The sequence below is a fragment of the Brachyistius frenatus genome, unplaced genomic scaffold (genome assembly GCF_029030835.1).
Source record: "Brachyistius frenatus isolate BFR_SWC_R1_liver_20210118 unplaced genomic scaffold, ASM2903083v1 Contig_42, whole genome shotgun sequence".
Lineage (NCBI taxonomy): Eukaryota > Metazoa > Chordata > Actinopteri > Embiotocidae > Brachyistius > Brachyistius frenatus.
Genome location: NW_027210641.1, coordinates 56352 through 78859, shown reverse-complemented (window position 1 = coordinate 78859; position 22508 = coordinate 56352). Strand labels below are relative to the sequence as shown.

Here is a 22508-nt window from a genome sequence, read left to right as displayed (position 1 = left end):
ACATTTTCTCTGTCTAACGTCCATGGAGGGAAATGTTTGCTCAAATACTAACTGTAAGAACTGAGACCTCTTGAAAACACTACACAGACATATTTGACCTACAAAAAGAAGAGGCCTATTGAACAAAGACATTTTCTGATCATAAGAACAGATTTTTTTTTGGTCATGTACTACAGGAGAGGCATCAGAGATAACCACCCCACAAACAACTGTAAGAGAGCTTTCAATGGACTTGATTAACCATTTATGTTTATTCTCTCAGAAGTAACACGCTTCCGCAATTTCGTTGCTCACTTGAGTTGCGTTTCTCGTCCTAATGATCACATGCAGTGGAGAGGACAACCTGGGATTGGTTTGTAAAGAGAAGCGGAGCCTCTGCTGGGAAAAACAATGCCATGAGAGAAATTGAGAAAATTATGTTAGGTGCTGTGAGGACACCATACAGTGTTGTAATGTATGAAAGTCAAAGGACTTATAAAAGAAAGCTTGCAACACCAAAACAAAGATAACCTCAGTTTTAGCGGTTAATACAGCATTATCTTGGGAGTCACTCTAAACCAGTGCAAACGTAAAATATAATACTTGTGAAAAACTACAAACGACAGCCTGCATAGAGCATAAAACTCTGTGCAGTGGGATGATTTATCCTGCGGATGAAGCATAATTCTTCATTAAAACAAGATTGTGCTTTGACTGTTGACAGAGGATATTCCGACTAATGAGCTCACAGAGGCGCTCAGGCCATGTTTGATCTTAGGCAATAAAACACAAGGGCCTGACATTCCCTGCCTGGATACAAAGAAGTGCACGCACACACACTCACACCGGTGCGCACACACACACACACACACACACATATGCATCTTTTCCTGAAGTACAGATTGCAGACCGCCCTACAGGGCACATTTGTTCAAACAGAGAAAGAACAAAGACAGCAGGTGGCGTACGACCTTATACACCTGCCAAAAAAAATTAATAAAAGAACAATAGATTGTCAACACTGGAGACATTTTACATTTCTTGCTTTATCTAAAAATTGTTCGTAAAGCTACAACTTAGCGGCGAGTTCTTACTACCAAATAAGTTAAAGATAAAAAAATAAAAAAAATGCTCTTAACCGACATAAAAAAAATACTATATTTTTAAAAAATGTGCAAATGGCAAGCAGTATGATCAACAAATAACTTTCTTTACAAGCACATTCTTACAAGGCACTTCTGTAAGCTGGAGGTAGATCTAATCTATAATTGATAAAGCAGGCTGATGCAATATTGAGAATAGTATTTCTTTTTTCATTCAACGAACCAGATTTACTCTCCTCTAAATTACTGGAAACGTGCAGGTCCTGTCCTTTGCTCATAATTATTTCATGCCTGCTTTAGAGCAGAGAAAACTCCCATTTCAGCCTCCAAGCAAACCCAGAAGTGTCTGCGAAGCAAGTTACTGAGTGTGTGCACAGCTGAGACCGGCTAATTAAATGATGGTTTCTATCCATAAGCCCCGGTTGAGGAATAGCATCCTCTTTGTCACCAGGCAGCACACTGGACTTGCTGAAAGGCACAAGAGTCCTGTCTGACGTGATGTGATGCTGACTGTGGAAGGAGATCTAGAGGGCTGAGAGGCTTTTTGTGGGAAATACAAAAACAGCAGATTCCTTTTATCTCGAGGCAGAGTCAGCAACAGTCTCATTTGATTTAATGGTGCCCTGCTCTTGTGTACGTGCTCTCCTCTTGTGCTGACAACACCAGGAGGACATCTGAGTGTGAACAGCAAATCAGGCCATCTAACAGCAGGTCACTTTACTGCCGCAACTCTGACACACACCAGCAGTCCTGGGAGCTCCTTACCCAATTTACCCTGCTTGGACACAAAAAACGGTGGCATGCTACAGTGGAATTGCTGTTTTGCATTTTGAGAGATACAACGGTACTCTGAGGTACAAACTTCAGATAACTCGGCAGAACAGAATTGGCTACAGAGAATATGACCCTAACCCTAACCGACAGACACAAAGGCTGGAAAAGGAAGGACAATAACAACCGTGAAAGAGACAGAAATGCTGAGCTAAAGAACATTCTTTACAAAACTATGTAAATAAGCAGGATGAGTGGTGAAAAGGACTAATAATTGTGATTCAGTGGTTTAACAATATGTATACAGCACACAGCTGCTTTAGGCCAATAAGAGGGTAGACTGAGCAGCCAGGGCCATGATGAAAAGTAGGTTCACAATGAAGGATCACTTCAAAAGGACTTGTAAACAATGGCAAGCCCATTTCAATCAGCCCTGCATGTAGATAATCAGCTAAAAATAAACACGTCCTCCATCTCAGGCATCATTCACTGAGCGCAGACTGCCCTGGGGACAGCCAGTGAATTTTCACATCAAAATAAAATATTTATGTTGGAAAATAAATGTCAAATGAGATCTAATTTAGCATGAATACTTGCTAAAGGTCTTGGAGATAGCATCTTATACACAGAAGCATCTTGATGGGACATCTGTCATTGCATAACATGCCTCTGTCCCGTCTTCGTGAGTTTCCCCTTAAAGGTCACCAGTAAAAGCTACTTAGCGCTTCCTTAAACAATTTGCGTCACATTCCCACAAATACCTAAAAGATCAACAACAAGCTCTAAATTCATCTGTTATCACTGACAAAAACAAGAAAATACAAAATACTCTAAAAACTGAGACAACAATCAGCTACAAATGTGCCTATTAACAAATGAACAGGTCAAACTAAGCTACTACAAGTTCTAACAGAGCTAAACTATATCGCTACAGAGCAGCTAAAACGACCACCAGCCTTTATTCTGAGCCTAACTTGAGTGCTAATCTGCTCACCTGAGGCCCCCCACAGCCCTCAAGAGCAGACATGACTTTAGAGAAAATAATCCGTGGGACTGAAGTAGAGGTGTCTCGCGACCTCCAGACGAGTGTAGTTGTGGAGGATCCACGACTGTATCGGACTGTTGTTACAGTACTCCACAGTGGGGCCATAGGTGCCGTCCTCCAGACGGCCGATGGTCAGACATGATTGGGTGATGATGTGGAGGAAGGTGTGCTTCTGCAGCGAGCCAGGAGGGAAAAGGGACAGATGGTTCGGAAGATAAGTCAGTCATCAAGTTATTCTTAAACTGACGCATCTGTTCTCTACGGCAAACCTTCCCAGTTTTCAATGACAGTCAACACAAAAGACTTTGTTCAAAACACTTCAAATAAAAAAATTACAGTTATTCTGCATTAACATTAATAGCATGTGTAATCTCTATGCCTGTAAAACAAAAGGTTGACTAAGTTTATTTAGTCCATTTAAAAAAAAAAAAAGATATTTGAATTAGTTAGAAGTGGTACAATGTTTTGGGAACAGGTAGCGGGTGTGCATCAAATTCATGACGTGAAACCAAACAGGCTGTAAGGACTGGACAATAAATCTGCTAAGACATGTACATGGCATGAAGGCCAACCCAGTATCACAGGAAAGCGTGTAATACATACAGTTGAAACCAGAAGTTTACATACACTGTGCAAAAAGACACATAACACTTTTTTTCTCACTGTCTGAAGTTAAATCAGACTAAACCTCTCCTGTTTCAGGTCCGTTAGGATTACCAAAATTATTTAACTTTTGCTAAATGTCACAATAATGAGAAAGAGAATTTCTTAGAGAATTTGATATTACTTTCTTTGAGGTCAAAAGTTTACATACACCAAAAGTACTATGTCTTTAAACAACGTGGGCAAGCCCAGATGATGATGTCATGGCTTTTGAAGCTCCTGATAGGTTAACTGACAACATGTGAGTTAATTGAAGGCACATCTGGGGATGTATTTTAAGGCCACACCTCAAACACTCTGCTTCCTTGTTTGAAATCATGGGAAAGTCAAAAGAAATCAGTCAAGGAATCAGGGAGAGAATCGTGGAGCTCCACAAGTCTGGTTCATCCTTGGGTGCAATTTCCAGATGCTTGAAGGTGCCACGTTCATCTGTGCAAACAATTATACGCAAGTATAAACATGGGAATGTCCAGCCATCACACCGCTCAGGAAGGAGACAGGCTCTGTGTCCCAGAGATGAACGTGTTTTGGTCCGACATGTGCAAATCAACCCCAGATCAAAAGCTAAAGACCTTGTGAAGATGATGGCTGAAGCTGGTAAGAAAGTGTCATTATCCACAGTAAAACGAGTCCTGCACTGACATGGGCTGAAAGGCTACTCAGCAAGAAGGAAGCCATTACTCCTAAAGAAACATAAAAAAAAAGTCAGATTACAGTTTGCAAAAAGACACCAAGACAAAGACCTTAACTTCTGGAGACATGTCCTGTGGTCTGATGAAACTAAAGTGGAGCTGTTTGGCCATAATGACCACCGTTACATTTGGAGGAAAAAGGGGGAAGCTTGTAGACCTGAAAACACCATCCCAACTGTGAAGCATGGAGGTGGCAGCATCATGTTGTGGGGCTGTTTTGCTGCAGCAGGAACTGGAGCTCTTCATAAAATAGACGGCATCATGAAGAAAGAACATTACCTGGAAATATTAAGGCAACATCTCAGGACATCAGCCAGGAAGCTAAAACTTGGGCGCAAATGGGTGTTCCAAATGGACAATGACCCTAAGCAGACTGCCAAAATAGTTAAAAAGTGGCTTGAGGACAACAAAGTCAATGTCTTGGAGTGGCCATCACAAAGCCCTGACCTGAATCCCATCGGAAATTTGTGGTCAGATCTGAAAAGGCGTGTGCGAGCGAGGCGGCCAACAAACCTGACTCAGTTCCACCAGTTCTGTCCAGAGGAATGGGCCAGAATTCCATCAGAGTACTGTAAGAAGCTTGTGGAAGGATACCCAAAACGCTTGACCCAAGTCATGCAGTTCAAAGGCAACGCTACTAAATACTAAGGAACTGGATGTAAACTTTTGACCTTGAAGAAAGTAATGAAAAATTATCTAAAATATTCTCTTTCTCATTATTGTGACATTTAGCAAAAGTTAAATAATTTTGGTAATCCTAACGGACCTGAAACAGGAGAAGTTTAGTCTGATTTAACTTCAGACAGTGAGAAAAAAAGTGTTATGTGTCTTTTTGCACAGTGTATGTAAACTTCTGGTTTCAACTGTACACCAATTCACGGGAGACACAGTGTCAATGTCATGTTTTGCCTCGACCAAAAACCAAGTTACTTAAATACTACTCGAAAGCTAAATATGTTACACTATGTAAGTAACTTATAAGATATCGATGTTGACTTTTGCTTTCTCACAGACTCAGCAGTGGTCCTCCAGGTGCATATCCAGTGTTTGTTCCATCCAACCCCCCGACACACTACCTACTTTGGCCCGCTTTGTACTTCATCACACGATCTCTGTCACATGACGTCGTTCATCAACTCTGGTCATACCATGACCATACAACGTCATGTGACAGAGATCGTGTGACATGCTTGTTCTTCATGCCTAGGTGAGTCAAAACGTGACACTGAGTGGTGAAAAGGACGATGGTGATGGGTGTATTACACACTTTGGTGTGAAGCCAGAGGATATCAAAAGGGGGACCGAAGTACCTGAACCAAACTTCAAACCTCTGAGACAACATCAATACTTGATAACATAAACATTTTAAAAATGAGACAAGCAATTTGTCCAAATCTGTACAATTCAAATGAAAATACAACTTTAAAAAAAAAAAAGAAGAAGAATGAATGGCAAAAAAAGTGACTTTTATCAACAAAAAAGGTTTAAAAAGGGGCAGAGGAGGCAAATCAGTTAACAACCAGTCCAAGCTCCTGGATGTCGGTTATTGTCTAATTGAGTTTCCCCTTTTGAAGAATTCTTTGTTGATGTAGCCCTTGTGGTCTTTTATAGAATATTTTTTTAATTTCAATTTCGTTGTATGGATTTTGTGATTTACCGTTTGTCACACTTTCATGATGCTTCTATCAAATATTTGAATTATTAATTTTTCAGGAAACTTAGTTCAAGTTCTTGGTTCCTTTTTTTGACTGGTTAAGGAAACCTGAGGCTTTATGCTAATGTGAGCATATTGGAGTTGTCATAATTTTAAGTTTCTCATTTGTAAATAGCTATCCATTCAACATGACAAATATATATAGCATTAGTTTAAAGAACATGTCACTTCACATTGTGGATTTGGTGTCTAAGAATTCATGACTCAAACATTGCATCTCAAATAAAGTCAGTAATTGCATTTTTCTGCAATCCAAGTGTGAATTAGAAAACACTTCAAGCTTGAAAAAATAAAGAACGTGGGCTTAAAGAGCACCTGGAAACTTTTAGTTGGAAAACTACAGTAATTAGTCTCTACTGCACTAACATAAAACTTCATGAGTGTAGCAAAGTAAGAAACACTGCTGTTTACTGTAGGTGGAAAATTCAGCAAACTTTGGAAATTCTGCGTAGCAAGACTTGGGGGGGGCAATATCAATCAGTACAATGTTTGTCACAGGTATGTTCACGTGTGATTGATTGTGGGGAAAGCTCAGCACACGGCTTATTTCTGCCTGAAACAGCGGAGCAGGTGAAAAAGACGGAGGGCTGTCAGTCACAGCTGTAAAGGAATACAGCAGGAATATTGAGAAGTCAGGTATTCCTGTAAAAGTGAAACTGATGATCAGATGAAATGTTAATGTTACTGTAGTCACTCAGGATTTAGTCCATGTCAGTCACACCTGGGCTAAAAATAACCTCGGCCACTGACAGCGGTGAAACCCCAATGCTGTTGACAACAGAGACCGTTCCTCTTTGGTTATGAATTATTCAGTTTTTTTCATTTTAAGAATGCACCCTGAGAACAAAGTGTAATGAAAGGATTTCTCCTAGGGTTTGTTCAGGGCTTGATGGAAAGGCCTCTGGGCCTCCCCACCTTGTCATATCGACATGCCAGCGGTAGGACATCTCAATCACCCAAAGATAACACTGTAACCACTGCAGTCTTTCCGAACCACCTCCCTGTGGTTTAAAAATGCATGAATTGTTAATACAAAAATGCTTTTTCAGTTGTATAATCCATAATGTATTTTGAGCTCTGTGGCAACAAGGCTTTAGGGGAATATATTTTAGTTCTCCTACGAGATTCAAAATGTCTGTTTTCTGCCTGCAACATCTGTTTCTTCATTTGACAGAAGATTGAAATTGTAGGACTATTACAGATTGAATAAGAAGGAATTATTTAGTAAAATGACACCCTAGTGTTTAATATGCAGTATTTTGGCTTTGTCATTTATCTCATTTCTGTTTTCATTTTGGTGTGCCAGTGCTACAAATGAATAAACGGTGACAGACACATTTTCTATATTCTCTAAATTCAGTGGTGTCTTTAGTGAGTGTGTCTTACAGGCCAGGGGGTCTGTAATGAAACACACAACATAGAATTGCATTGGCTTATTATCTTTTCAACGTACCATTTGGCACCTCCATCCATCTGGTGGTTGTTTCGTTTGGATTTCTAAGATGTTATTTTTAGTTCTGGTCTTGGCTGGTGACATCTGTGTTACTTTTTTGGACTGAAACAAGTTCTGTGTTTGTGTAAAAGATTTGCCCACTCATACTTCGACTGTTTAGTAGCAGGCATGGCAAATTATGCTGACTATAAGGCAAATTTTATTGGTTGTTTGATTGCTGGATTATGTGAGGAAGTGATAACTAATAAAAAAATGTTTTTAAGACGATCACATCCCACTTTCAGGCTCCACTTCAGTCCTATATAAAAAAAAACGCTTTAGTTCACAACAAGATTTAAATTTTCTACTCTAACAACCACTGAAACTTCATGGTCCACACACTGTTAAAGGATATCACGACACAAGAGCACGGGGTGCAAACTATGGGGGAATATTCAGAAAGGGACGACTGGAACTGCTTACCTCAAAATCATATTCCCATTTGCCAACATACTAAATGAGAGAAGACGAGAGGAGAGACACAGCTGGGTGGAAATACCAACTCAATTTCCGTGCTTCTTAAAAAAATAAAAATAAAAAATAAAAATAAAAACATACAGCACCATCTGGTGGCAGAAAAGAGGTACTCCTTTACCCCTTGTGTGTACTATCTGAATCCTCAAAGTGCCACTGCTCATGCAATCTCCTCATGACACATCCATCCATCCATTATCTATACCAGCTTTATCCTGTAGAGGGTCACGAAGGGCTGGAGCCTATCACAGCTGGCATTAGGCGATAGGGGGGATACAGCCCGGACAGGTCTACAGTCCCTCACAGGCTTAACACAGACACACACATTCACACCTACGGACGATTTAGAACCACCAATCGACCTTGTCATGTTTTAGTGCTTCAGCCATCAGGAGGCAGGAACGGCCACCTGCAATAACAGCTCCAGTTTGGATCATTTGGTTACTTCAGGGAGCATAGATCCTACCTCAGCATCGTACTCAAACATCTGATTGCCCTTCATGTGGTGACACTTGAGCATGACGACGGGCCCGTTGAGGCGGGAGACGTCCAGACAGAGGTCATCTGTCCGGATTTCTTTATCAGCCGTGTATGAGAACACCTGGACATAGAGGTTCTTATTCAGCTCTTGAAAAGCATCAGCAACATTATTCATCATTTTGTGGTCAAGCCATATACTCTACGGTTGTGTTTAAAGGTGCTTTTAATAATATAGGACTAAATTGTACATAATTATAATAAGTTATTGATTTATTTTTGATTACTAGTCCAGGTCTTTGTGATTTATAGTGCAATTCAAATTAATTGTGTACTTATATAAGGTATTTTCAGAACTTAAAATAGTTTTAAAATGACTTTCCCCTTTTCACATTTTCCAGTTACCACAGGATTAGACTGAGATTCTGTCCTGTGTAGTGCGGAATAAATTCTTGGCACAAATCTTTGAGCCTAATCAACACTGGACTTGAAATGAGACAGAAAACTTGGAGAAAATAAACAATTTAAATATATTAAAAAATCTGCAGATTGACTTAAATATTACAAATTCACAAACACCGTGCATCTAACTTGAGGTCAAGCATTCGTGCAAAGTTGAAATCCAATGATATAAAAGTGATCATGGTATTTAATTTAAATTTAAATGATTCAAAAAGAGGAAGGCATACTTTTAAAACACCATAAAAAAGTAGCTTACAAATTGTACATGTGCAGTTACAATAGATCATTATATCTATAAAACAACAAATATTGTATTGAGATGACTATACTTTTCTCCTCACCTGGTTTCCACCCATGCCATGGCAGTTAAAAAAGCCAACCTTCTCGTTCTCCTTTCTTCCCATGTTGTCCACACACTGGTTCGTCTCAACATTTCGGATCTACAGACAGAAAGTACACATTTAGAAGTTCCTTCAAATTAAAGTTCACTCTTAATGAGTTGAGTTCATAGTTAGTAGTGACTCAGCCAATCAAAACTTGTTTTTTTAATAAGTTGCACCTTTTAAAATGTATCTAGCAAGCTAGCTATCATTATGCAAAGTAGTACAATGCATTTTATTCACGTATTTATTCCTTGACCCTTCCCATCGGTGTTATTGTCCAAACTATGAAACAAATGTTATTTTCAATGCCAAACAAAATCCAGTCAGGTCCCACTCACGATAAAAAATGAATCCTCTTTTCGACACCCCTTTTTCCATTAATGTTTCTGACTGACCTCTTCCTCAGTGTTTCAGTTTTTCTATCACGGTATCTTTTGGCATGATTCTGACTTTTATATTTATACATTTAGAATATTGTTTATCAAAAAGCCGAAACAATGAATCTGTTAATGAACCACCTGTTTGACATAAAACTAACCAGCAACTATTCTGACAATCAGAACTTTTCATGTGCTGTAAGGCTTTGTTGGAGCCCCCTTCTTAAATATGAGGATTTGATGCATTTCTTTATCAAAGGTACTAAAAAGCTATTTTCTGACAGAATGATTATGTGAGTAAGAAATTGTAATCAATATTGAAAATAATCATTAGTCACAGCTATAACTTCACAAATGTTACATCAGGTCTGGAAGGCTTCACTTTAACCAACCCAGTGACAACAGCTTGCTGTTTAAGATGCACATGTTGTTGTTGAAGCCAGATCTCACACACACACACACACGCACACTCACGCACACACACTAACACACACTCACACTCAAGTCACAGATCTGAAGACACTCTCTTCTCAGAAAACCAAAGTGAGACACAAAACTGACATTCAGTCCCAAACGCAGCCAACTTCAGCCAAAATTTGTCACCTTAGCTTCTCATTAGAGTCATTGTTTTTTTTTATCATAAGAAATGCATGTTTATCTCCAGATCTTTCTGACAGGGTCCATTAGAATTTAAGGTTTTAGCTGCAATTATAAACCAGACATTATGTCACTGAGTTATGTCCAACTTCTTCTCATTATCTCCACTCTAAAAGCTGGAATACAGAATTGACCTGACTGCACAGTTCTGAGTACCCCTGTTATCACAGCTCCTATTGACTTACAGTCAACTCAGCTATCTAATGAACTCATACATTCACAGAGCTAAAGCTGACCTGACTGTTGCCTAAGCTATTATTACGCCTACCATGCAGGAATAGAATGGCATTCATAATTAAGTGATATAAAACGTAATGGCTCCAGCTGTTAAAGAAAGGCTGACTGTGTGCTATGGAGGATGCGAATCAGTCAGAGGAGGTCTGTGTAGAGGAAAGATGGGAGGAGAGCTGCTGCAGAGGCTAAAGAGAGAGAGGGAGAGACAGAACCATCTTTTACTGCAGCGTAGGAGAGCAGCATGAGAAAAATCCTCTCATCCTAAACTAGATGAATGCTGGAGGATTACAAGCTAATTTCACTGAGTTCTTCGACTGACGTTACATTTAAATGGCCTCCGTCTGGCGTTCAGACAGTATATTCCATGTCAGCTCTGAATTTACCCCATGCTGCACTGCTGTCGATACGGAGCCACGTGGATCAAAAGGCAAATTCAGGTCACTTAAAAAAATGTTGTTTTGAGTGAGAGGGAACGAACTAATAATACCAAAAAAACGTGAACTTTTATAATCCAAAAAACAGCAGACAATGAGTTCTCATGTCTTAGCTGCAAATGATCAGTTCCTGGCTTCTACAATATCCCTTTTTTCCTATGAAAAATGTCCTCTATTTACTTAAACAAAATGTATTGCTAGCTGGCTAATATTTTACAACAGTGTGAGACAGATTCTGACTAATATTTGCACTTTTTCTGTCTTTTAAAATTCATTTTAGCTCACTGGTAGATTACAAAACTAGGCCGTGAGACTGTGTAGCATGTATACATAAGCCTTATCTCACTCACCCAGCATGCACGGTATAACTGTGTAAGCATGTGAGAGGGATCAATAGCGACGTTTGTTTATCATATGTGTTCAATGCAAACAGTTGGGAATGTTTGCTTTTATCTTGTTTTTTCAAGCCGTTGCTGAATCCTGAGATTTTTCAGATTTTTTTCGCAGCAATATTGTCTTTCTGAAAAAATACAGGCCAGAAGCTACAAGGACAAATCTGACAATGCAAAAGGAACCAGTGTATCTGCTGCCTTGTGTGGGATCAGAGTACAAAAGCGCTCATACTTCACCAAGTGAGAAGTATCTTCTGGGGATCTGGGAGTCTGGGTAGACGTTCTCTAGATACCAGGAAAAGGGTTTGCACTTCAAAGCCTCGCGGAGGGCTTTACGGGAAGAGACGTCTCCATAGTCCACTCGCATCACGCCTGCGGGATAAATACAGTATATAGACACAGATTCAGCCATATGTATCAGTGAATATCATCAGTTAGTATTTATCTTAGCATTTACAGTTCTTGTTCTAAAAATAGGAGTTTTATTCTGTCTTGCACCACCAGGATTAAACACCAGGGGGACCCTTCTTTAAAAAAAAATGCTTACTATACTAGGAAGTACTGGCTTTGTGAATGATCGTGCAGAAATTTCTACTTGAATCATCTGACTTCTGTAATTCCTATTATACACAGTGTACTGCTAAAGATAAGGCATCTCATTCAGAAAGGCACAAGTGCTGTTCTGTAGTACTGTGTACCACGTTACTTTAACCAAATGGAAGCTGCCTGATGTATCATTCGTATTGAAGCTGAAGTCTGAGGAAGGATTAGACAGCGACTGGGCATCGACACTTACAAACACATTAGGCAGATGGTTTCTCCCTAGAGTGCCTCTTGAGGACTCATAGCTTGCATGTAGATAGATCCAGGGTGGTAATTTAGAATGAAAGAGCTTGATTGCAATGAGGGAAAATATAGTAAAATTTGTAAAACCAGCCAACATGTAAGACCTGCAGCATTGTACTGTATATAGCCATCACACGTAAGCAGGTCAATGCAAACAGCACCTTCCGTAAAACCAATAACATCCTACACTTGAAACAGAAATTTCAAGTTGGCAGATAAAAGCAATAAACTGAAGGCCACGTTTTCTCCCCCTGGATCTATTTCTCCCTTTCTCTTTCTGTCTCGCTCTGTCTGTACGGTCTGAGCATCACATGTTTCAGATGATGAATAGCCTCTTTGATCTTGAAAATCACCAGTGCAGAGGAGGGACAAGGAGGGAGATACACTTTTAATAGGATCACTAGATGACACTCCCAAATTTAGGCTTAGCAACATACTGTGCTCCTCTGTGCCAATAAGTGAGGCCTGGCAGCAGCGTAGCCCAGATCATTCTCCCTAATGTCCCTGAGGAACAGACAGTCATTGCAAGGCCACAATACGCAGAAAAACCTCATCCATCACAGGCCTGGCTCTGTCTGCACACCTGCCCGTGGAGAATCCTGTCTGGCTGAGTGGAAGAGAAGGTCACAATTTGTGCTGTACGACCGGCAGATTACGGATGATCCCTTATAGGTTGGATGGCATCTAAAATACTTAACCAGAGATTTCCGGAAAACTGCCGTCTGCAAAAGGGTAATCATATTACAAAGTAGACAGATGGAGGGGGACTAATCTCTCAATCTGCACAGGCGTATTGTTGTAGTTTGTCCGTATGGGTTTGAGCTCTGCTGGAGAGAGGACCGTTTTTGACAAATTTAGAGAACCCAAGTTAGTAGAGCACTAAAAAAGTGTCTGAAAGTAGGAGCGAATTAATCCCACTTTGAGGATAACAAAGCAGCGTTAAATTCCAATATAAGAATAAAAGGAGAATTGTAAATTCTGAGATGAATGAGTGAGAAAAAAAAAGCACCATGAAAGAGAATGAAATAATAAAATAGAGCAGACTTCTTTTTCACATCACTTTGCTAAATGTAATAGCAGCGAGCACATAAGCAGCACAGGGGAGTTTGGTAATGAGGATTGTTCATATCTGCTTTTGAACAGTGGTGCACTCGGAATAAAACATCCATTAAATTCCTGACTGAACTAGATATTCCTTGAAACTATTAAAACATGTCAAATGTGTGCCATTTCAACATCGTTGTCACATCACTCGGTCATCACAGCAGCCGAGAGATGCAGTGAAACACAGGTATCATTGCTCTGTACCTGGTGATATAATATAGAAGAAATCTTTGAAAACATCCATCCAGACTTCGGCCAGGCGCCTGTTGTTCTTGTTGATGACTTGGCCCGTTCCTCCAGGGAAGCTGTATGGGGTGGCCTTCCGGAAAACATGGCCCACGTGCGAACATGTTACAATTTCCAGGGAGCCGCCACATTGCCAGATCTGTAGAGACATAGAGATAATGTAGATTTATAGACAGTAATATGTGGCAAGAAAGCTGACAAACACAAACCTATAAAACTGTCAGTTAATGTAAAATCCCTTATTTTGTTGTTCCTCACTCCTGGATGCTCATCTGACTAAGAAATTCATGAAATGAGTCAACAATAAGAATTTGTAGCTCTTAAATGTAAGAATATGAAGGTTCATAAGTGCCACCATCCTACCATACCCCCCTTTTTTACTGCAGAAATGTCTGGGATTGGATGCTGCAGCTCGGTGGCTCGCTTTGAAACAGCTTTTTATGTGTTTCCTGATTCAACATTTAGTTAGAAATTGAAAACAATAAGCAGAATAGGATATGTTTTACAGTGGATGACTTGTTTAAGACAAAAATCATCAAAAATCAAAAAATAACTTGCTCATATGAATTTATCCATCAAGAGTTTTCTTTTTATAATCTGTTATCTCCCTTTTACCTGCATTTCATAGTCAGAAAAAAAATCAACCTTGGACCTGACAGTATTTAAGACATTATACTTTGTCTTTGTTGCATCTTATCTTTCATCAATAAACCTTATTTTAATGTAGTTGCATGGCTGTAGGGGTGGCAATGTTTCTCTGCCTGTCGGTTGGTTCGCTGATTTTGTCCAAACTGAAATATCTTAGGAACAATTGGTTGCATTGCCATGATATTGAGTACAGACAGTCTTGATCACCAGAGGATGAATTGTTGTAGCTTTGCTAATCCATTAACTTTTCATCTAATATCATCCATCCATCTATTTATCAAAACCCGCCTTATCCTGTACAGGTTCATTAGGAGTTGGAGCTTAGTCCAGCTGACTTTGGGCAACGGTGGGGTTCACCCTGGACTGCTCACCAGTGCTTCATCCTCAGGTGAAATTTTAATTTGGCCAACATGTTGTTTTTGAATTAAGAATTATGGCACTCCCATCATCTATCCTTTGTGTTTTGTGCTGATTAGCAAATGTTAGCTGGCCTGGTCCTGCCTGCCTATTGCTTACAGGTACAGCGTTTGCTGTGAATATAGTCTGGAAACCCTTTTCAAATGAAGGTTTGCTCAGCCATTATGAAGGGCGGAACAATCAGCAACCAGTAGGAGTGACTAAGGGCGATGGTCGTTTTGTGATGAAATGTAGTTCCAACAATGGAGGAGGTGATAAAGCTACGTAGATGAAGCAATAGACGAACAGACGAACAGTTGTAGGAACACTAGCAAATGTCTAATAATTAAAACCACAGTCTGCAAAGTTTGCAATGGTCATTAACCAACACAGCATTGCACTGCTCACTTTGGGGAAGGGTCTCTGTTGTTTGCAGTGTGGCGAGTATTGCTGCACAACATTTGTCATATAGTGGGCAATACTAATTGGATAAAGCTGCTCCCATAGTTTCAAAATTAACCCGAGGTCTACGCCTGTTAGGCTGCTACGACTGCAAACAATCCTCAATGGAGCGTGACAGACTCACATATTCACAAAGTGAATTGGGGTCTGGTGACACCAGGCAAAATGTCACCATGCTAGTATACAAAACTAGGATCATTAGCTTCAGCATGTTAGTACTGTCATTGTGTATTTAGCATTCAGCTCAAAGCACCACTGCCCCTAAGTGAAGCCTGCAGATGCTCGTCAAACAGTTCATGTAGAAACTACTAATCACAATAATCCTCAGTAACCTCACTAACCTCAGTAACACAAGACTAGTTCTTGTATTGGTAACTGTGTATGCTTAAATTAGTAAGAAAGAAACTCCCATTATGTCCAAATATCAACTCCAATGGTATAGCACAGCTTAACTAAAGCTGCCTGATCAAGCTGTCATCTTAAACTGACTTCACTGCAGATAAGCTTCAGTAAAGATATCTTATTTCACACAACAGGTATTTATAAGAATCCCTGTACCTCACATTTTTTTTGACTCTCTCCCTTGAATCTCAAGCAGAAGAGATGCAAGTGTAGACAACGTGGATATGGGTAAGGAAATTGGCATGAACCTTCTGACATCTACCAAGTCTGGTAATGTGATCACATCGTGATATCATCCCTCCTGTAGTCTGTCACTCACTCGAAAAGACATTTCCAGGTTCTCTCCACCCCAGATATCCATCCCGGGATCGTAGCTTCCAATTTCTTGAAAATATGTTTTGTCTATAGAGAATAATCCTCCTGCCATGGTGGGAGTCCTGCAAGAGACACACAACAAATTAGGACGAAAAAGAAACCCCACAAAGCCCTTTTGTAACATTACATCTCCTAATGTTGTATTTGTTAGAATCATTTTACAACTCAAAGGAACATTGAGGATATAAAGAAGGCCAATTTTGTTTGACAATTTGAGACAAAGCCTTGGAGGGGCAATTACTTTTATCATCTAATTCATTCTATGTTGAAGTCGGCCCCGAATTATGGATATTGTTTTGTTGCTGCAAGTGATTTGCATATACAAGACAAATTGTGCTTACTTATGTGAAGCAAGAAAAGGCAACTGTAATCAGAGATTCTGTTTTACTATTTTAAAAATATATTAATCTGCTACAAAAGAGAAACATCACAACTCTATGGATGCTTTTCGGGCAGTGGGACACTGAGAGGAGAATGATCTATTTGCAGCAGTAGATAAAAATGATACTTTTCAGAAGAGAACATCTTATAAAGAAGTCTAACTATCAATGTTTCCTGTGTAGCCTCTTGCCACCACAGACAAAATGCAACATTTGCTTAAACTTACAAAAGTGTCGTTCATTTTTTTTTCTGTCTAATTTGACCTCCTGTGTCTTCATTTTTAATGATAAGACAAAACAAAAGTGGAACGTCAGGCACACATCTCCTTGAAAAATAATCTTGATTTAGCTTCAGAGGAAGAAAAAAATATTTTCTTTGTGTACCTGACAGGAAGTGTTCTGTCCCCCTTGCGTCGATCCATCTCACGCTGGGGAACAGGGTACCATCGGAAATTCAGCTTCCAGTTGAATCCGCCATAAGTCATATCTGAGCCTGCCATGTATTCAAAAGTCTCATCGCTGATGACGTCTATGATAGGACACACCACTGCTGTACTGAAAGACACCAAGAGCAAGATTCGATGTTGAGATTAACTGTGGCTGAAGGTGCGCATTGTTGATTATATTTTTAACTGATGATGATTCAACAGTTAAAACATAATGTACAGGTGGTGTATTGTTATTTTACTGTATCTTTAACATCCTAACCCAAATACCAGACCTCATACAATAAAGAAATCAGGTTCTAGTTTGTAACCGCCAAGTCTTACCGCTCTGCGCCTGTAATATACTATTGATTTCATTATTGTTCTGTAGAACATTTCTATGATTATTCATAACGAGTTGCAATCAGCTGAATGTTCACTTTTGAATTAGTCAATTATTGAGTCTATAAAAAGTAAAAACAAAGAAAACATCTTCAAGTGTCTTGTCTTGTTGTTTTGCCCGACTAACTGCAGAGATAAAACAGAAAAAAAGCAGAAAGATTTGGCAGTTTTGGTTGATTAAATAATTCCAACAATTTAGCAACTGATCAAAAATCAACATAATCTTGTCAATATCTTGCTGTATTGTCCAGAGAGCTAAAAATACATCATATCTTATTTCCAGGCCTGTTGTCTTTTAATGAAGATGTCTTTTTGTCCAAGGCCATCCTGTGAGAAAGTCCATGTAATTTTCTTGCAAACAGTAGTTGTGGTGATTTATCTTTGTTAATGATGGCCACTGTACAGTTATTAAAATTAAGGTACTTTGACGCTGTCAAAATAAATGGAATAATCTGTCCTTTTTAATAAACAAATGAAGTAGCCATTGCAAAGGTCAAAAAGCATGACTAACACTAATATCTGTAATATATTTTTCTTGCCTGTTTTAGGATTGGGCATCATTCAATATGATTGTTTATTGAATTTCAGTCACTGTCATAATAATATGGTAATATTATACAATTGAATAAAATTCTAGTGTCCGAATCAATGATTTCACATATACTGTAATTAAAAACTAACAAAATGAGCATGAAGCGTGAATTCTAAAGTGAGTTTTTTTCCTCTGATGTAATGCACAGCAGCAGATCACAGTTGAATTTTTAACATGTGATTTTCAACACATTCGCCTAATTGTAACAAAGCAGTTAGTCTATTAGTATTGGGCAAAATATTTTATCACAAAGCTGCATATATATATATATATATATATATATATATATATATCCCTCCCCCTGACTTTAACAAAGCCACCCATGTCATCAATCATGTGAATTTGCAGTCAACATATGTATACTTCCTACACCCTCTCATCTGTCTGTGCCCAGGCCTAAAGACATCAATACATGAGGAGCAGCATTCAGTAAAAGTGTAATGGCTCCATAATACAATATTCAGAGTCACATGATACCAATTTCTTCCTGAGGGAAAATGAATGTGTCTGACCTCAGATAAGAAATGGATCACAATGGGGTCATTATCAATCCATCCATCCGTTCATGTCACTATCACTCACACAGCCGATGCACTTTATGTTTTCTACAGATATCGCTCAAGGAAGTAGATAACATGTTCTGATAAATAACATAAACACAATAAACTCTTCTTCATCACTTTAAATTAACCCAATTTTGTTTAATAATTGTAACAGACATATCAAGCTGGAGAAAACATCCACTTTCAAATCCTGCTCACATCTCCTTGCTCAGTTGTAGCAGTGTTAACACAATGACAGAGGTACAGTTTTTCCTCTGAGGCATCAGCACAAGCAGAATGATTATCGTCTCCTATCAGCAGTGTCAGGCAGTGTGTTCATAACTGATAGTTTGCTATCCCATCAATATTCAGATAGCACTTTGGCTAAAGCATCCAATGATGCAACTTAGGTGAAACATGATAACAGCAGTATTAATAAAGCATGTTAGCAAGATTGAATAGGCTGACAGTGAAAAGCTCTTCAGCACTGTAGTGCGCTGGCCCCAAAAAGTAGAACGTATTAATCATTTCCTATCAGCGCTTCCAATATTAATATTAAATTTGAAATATTCAGTGTGGTCCATTTTGGCTCCTACCTGTCCTCTTTGATGCGAGCCAGCAGGGGCTCCAGCCAACCGACAGTACACTCGCAGTGAGCATCCAGAAAGGTGATGACCTGACCTGTGGTGGCAGCCGCCCCCCTCAGCCTGGCTCTGATTAGACCCGAACGCTGCTCCATCCTCAGGATCCTCACTGGCACCTCCAGAGTCCGAACATAGTTCTCCAGCTTCTTTTTCAGGAACTCTGTGACAAAACAGCAGACAATGCAGCAAGAGTCTACCTGCAGGGTATTCAAACTGAGCTGAAACAAGTATTCAGTGTATTCGTTGGTCAATCAAAGATCAACAGAAAATATTTTGCTTACAATCTCGATCAATGGTCAAAAATATTTTTTGTAAACATTAATGCCAAAAGGGCCGTTGATTGGACAAATGTTAAAATTATGACGGACAGTTTTCTACAATTATCATTATTTTCACTATTTTCTGATAACAGAACCAACATTTTTTTGTTATATACTGCATGTCTTTTTATACAACTCCCAACTAAAGCCAATACAGTTGGGACCTGCTTAAATAAAGCAACACTTACGAGAAACGGCTGCATCAAACCCAGTATTATGTTGTTTTTTTAAAAGCATCAAAGTTAAGGCCAAGAAGATATTGACCTCAGCCATTCCCACATCATATACATGTTTAAAGTTCGGAAAGGGCAATATGAGTAGCATATGGCGAGAATTAGACAAGCTTTCAAGGGGTATGTTGTTCCCTCATGACAAAATGAAGGTGGACCATTTGATGATCTGGAGTTCTAGTGATCAGCTTCTACAGATAATATTGATCCATACTAGTTGACATTAGTAATATTTAAGTTCTTTTGCCAGACATTACATTCTGCTCGGTGACTTATGGCCTGTGTGAGAAAACATCACTCATTGCTACTACTCGAGCAAAAAGCTTCATAAACGGGTTAAGTTAAATTTTTGTGGCCCACAGAACTCAACAGGCATTTAGTGAAGATATCAGCATGTGATAAAGGAAGGAACAAGGCAGAGCATTATCATTTTTTTGCATCTTTTAATGCTCTGAATCTGTTGTCCTGTCGATGACAGCGAGGACGATATCCCTCTCAGATCAGTAGGACAATTTTAGACGCTTAAAGTTCAGAGTAATGACATACAAGAGGAATGCTTTAGTGGAATTTGTACAGATTTTAAATAATTCCTTTGAAACGGTAAATACTAAGTAGCTGTGATATGACAGAATTGAATTAAACCTGCCGGGGGGGTTGTAATATTAGAAAATGTAAAATACTTGAATCGATATAAATTTTTCTACACTGTGCTGATAGTTGTTTTTATTTAGGATTTAACCAGGAATTCTAAAAGTAAAAGGCCTGGAATTTATTTTTTAAAATTTTGTCAATTTTGCACTTGTAATGTAGAGAATTTAATTCTGGGGTATTTGTTTTCCACACAAATTTAGTAATAACACTGAGTAATTTATTAAATTACCCAACCATCAGAGGATCCAAACTAAATTCAATTAAACAAAACTCTGTGAAGAATTAAAGACATTTTAATCTAAAATATTGGGAACAATTTTGGTATTGTTTACAATTGTTTTTGTGATAGTTATTCTACCATCTTTATCACAAAAATAACAAAAACTTCTATTAGTTGCAACCATGCATCAGTTTACTTGGCGTATTTATTGTCGTCTGTTCTAAATAGGAAATGTTGATTCCACAGATTCCTGTTGTGGCCGGTCTCCTGGCTCTCCCTTTCACTGTGAAGCACAATTCACCGGGCGTTGGATTGTTCACCCACTAACAGGGGATGTGAGCTGGTTTTAGACCATCATGATACAGGTTAGTTTTACCCTTCTACATTGTGCTACACTGTGTTTTTTACATTGCTGCCAAGTTCGTGATCCTTCCTCAGAGATCCATTGCCCACTTTGATCCTCATTCTGCTTAAGTACAAAATGCACATCTAGTATTCTTGACTGCAGAGATAAACCTGTGAGTCTGTCATGTATCAGATACTGTACACTTTGTGAGCTGCTTATTAGACACGGTGTAAAGTGTGTACCGACCTCTCTCGCTGGCATCGTCGACGAGCACAATCTCCACTAGCAAGTGTTTGGGAGAGCGGTTGATGACACTGTGAACTGTCCGCAGCAGGGTGCTCCATGCCTCGTTGTGAAACACGATCACAATGCTGGTGTTGGGCAGGTCGTCTGAGTACACCTTGGTCTTACAGCTGACAGAGCAACAGAGGGAAAAAAGGAAATCTGTGACAGAGTTGTACATAGGAAAGTTGCTTTAGGTTTGTGTGTGGAGTATCGGCAAACTATAGGCGAAATCGCTCAAATCCATATTTACTGATGTAAATGTCGCTCACCTAATATATGAACACAACCATGCATCTGTATACTATTGACCTGAAGCTATTGTGTTGGTTTCACGATGCAGCTCTTTGTTTTGTATTAAAAGTGTCTGAGAGGAATTTGAGTGTATCCTGCTGCTATCCACTGCTGCCATCAGTGCAAAAACATAGTCAGAGGAGATTTACTGACAAAAATCTCCAAAGAAAATAGAAAAAGTAAAATAGTGTTGACAGCTATGTCAGCATGTCCTTGGCTTGATGTGACGCCTGTCAAAGCCAAAGGGTGAGAATGTGGCAAATTTGGGATGCTGCTGTAGTAGATGCTCCTGAATAAAGAATTGGTTACATTACAGAAGAGGAGGTGGACAGTAAAAGTAAAAGCAGCCTGTATGGTAGGAGGAGGGGATGTGGAAAGTGACAAAGGGTGAAAAAAGCCACCGGAGCAGACAGCATTGCTAGTTCAGTTCTGTCTATTCAATGTGGCAGCAGTGACTGACACAACTAGGCCAGGAGGCTGCCTTCAAGACAAAATGTTATTGCCCTTCAGAGGACAACGACTGGCAATTCTGCATGGTTCTGGATAACTGTCAGCACAGAGCTGGTGAAATGTTGCAAGGCTAAGCTGTGTTCTGTGTACATTGTTGTATTATTTATATGGAGAGAATGATGGAGCCATAATGGACAGGAAAGCTAGGCGCTGAAATCAGCTGAATGTTCACTTTTCTGCTGTAATATAGGTCTTCCTTTTCACTATGTAGTCAAAATGATTTTTATATTTTCACATTTTGCCACATTGCAGAAAATCTGGAGTTGGCATTTTCTTGGTATTGGCAAAAAAAAAGCACAAAAACTGAAGATTGTACAGTAGGTGTACAAAAGGCTAATCTGGTGGCCTATATCTCATGTGAAAGGTGGAGACTTTGGTATCCATTTAATGAAAGTGTAGAGGAGAACTCGGCTGGAATATTTAAACATGAATCACTTGGATATTGTGTCTACACGAGGACGCAAATGTCTGTGCATATCAGCAGCTTTAAATGACTGTGCTCATGTTTCATACAAATTTTCATTAAGTGCTCAAGTGGATCTTGAGTGACAGTAAACAAACCCGACTCCCATTCAAATGTCAGGCATAATGTACACAGCTTGAGGGATCTGATGGATGCGACATTGAAACAGTCCTCAACATTAGAGATGTATTTTCTCATTGTGTACAATTATTAGTACTAATAACAAATGAGGGACTCAACGAGTACTTTATTTTAATCACCAGAATAACTTGCACCTATCATCACTGACTGTAATCCTTTGAGACTCTTAACAAGAGAAAGTATTCTGCCCTGCTGAGCATTTGTCTGAATACTGGATCCATGTCTAGCATGACAGGGT

The 22508-nt window shown here is 39.3% G+C and overlaps 1 protein-coding gene across 4 annotated transcripts in view; it reads right to left on the bottom strand.

Moving 5' to 3' along the window:
- The window catches only part of galnt13 (polypeptide N-acetylgalactosaminyltransferase 13), a 41111-nt gene that overhangs the window by 7296 nt on the left and 11307 nt on the right, over nt 1-22508 (bottom strand). For 2 of the 4 annotated variants that reach the window (XM_069702451.1, XM_069702452.1), the window contains exons 4-12: nt 20827-20993; nt 18766-18973; nt 16593-16763; nt 15773-15890; nt 13504-13684; nt 11582-11721; nt 9214-9312; nt 8400-8534; nt 2848-3070 (exon numbers count right to left, since the gene is read on the bottom strand). In XM_069702451.1, coding sequence (XP_069558552.1) covers nt 2885-3070; nt 8400-8534; nt 9214-9312; nt 11582-11721; nt 13504-13684; nt 15773-15890; nt 16593-16763; nt 18766-18973; nt 20827-20993 — 1405 coding nt within the window. In that variant the 3' untranslated portion in view covers nt 2848-2884. Of the gene's footprint in view, nt 1-2847; nt 3071-7882; nt 7913-8399; nt 8535-9213; nt 9313-11581; nt 11722-13503; nt 13685-15772; nt 15891-16592; nt 16764-18765; nt 18974-20826; nt 20994-22508 lie in introns of those variants that run through there. The other 2 variants (XM_069702455.1, XM_069702453.1) reach the window with 2 other exon arrangements.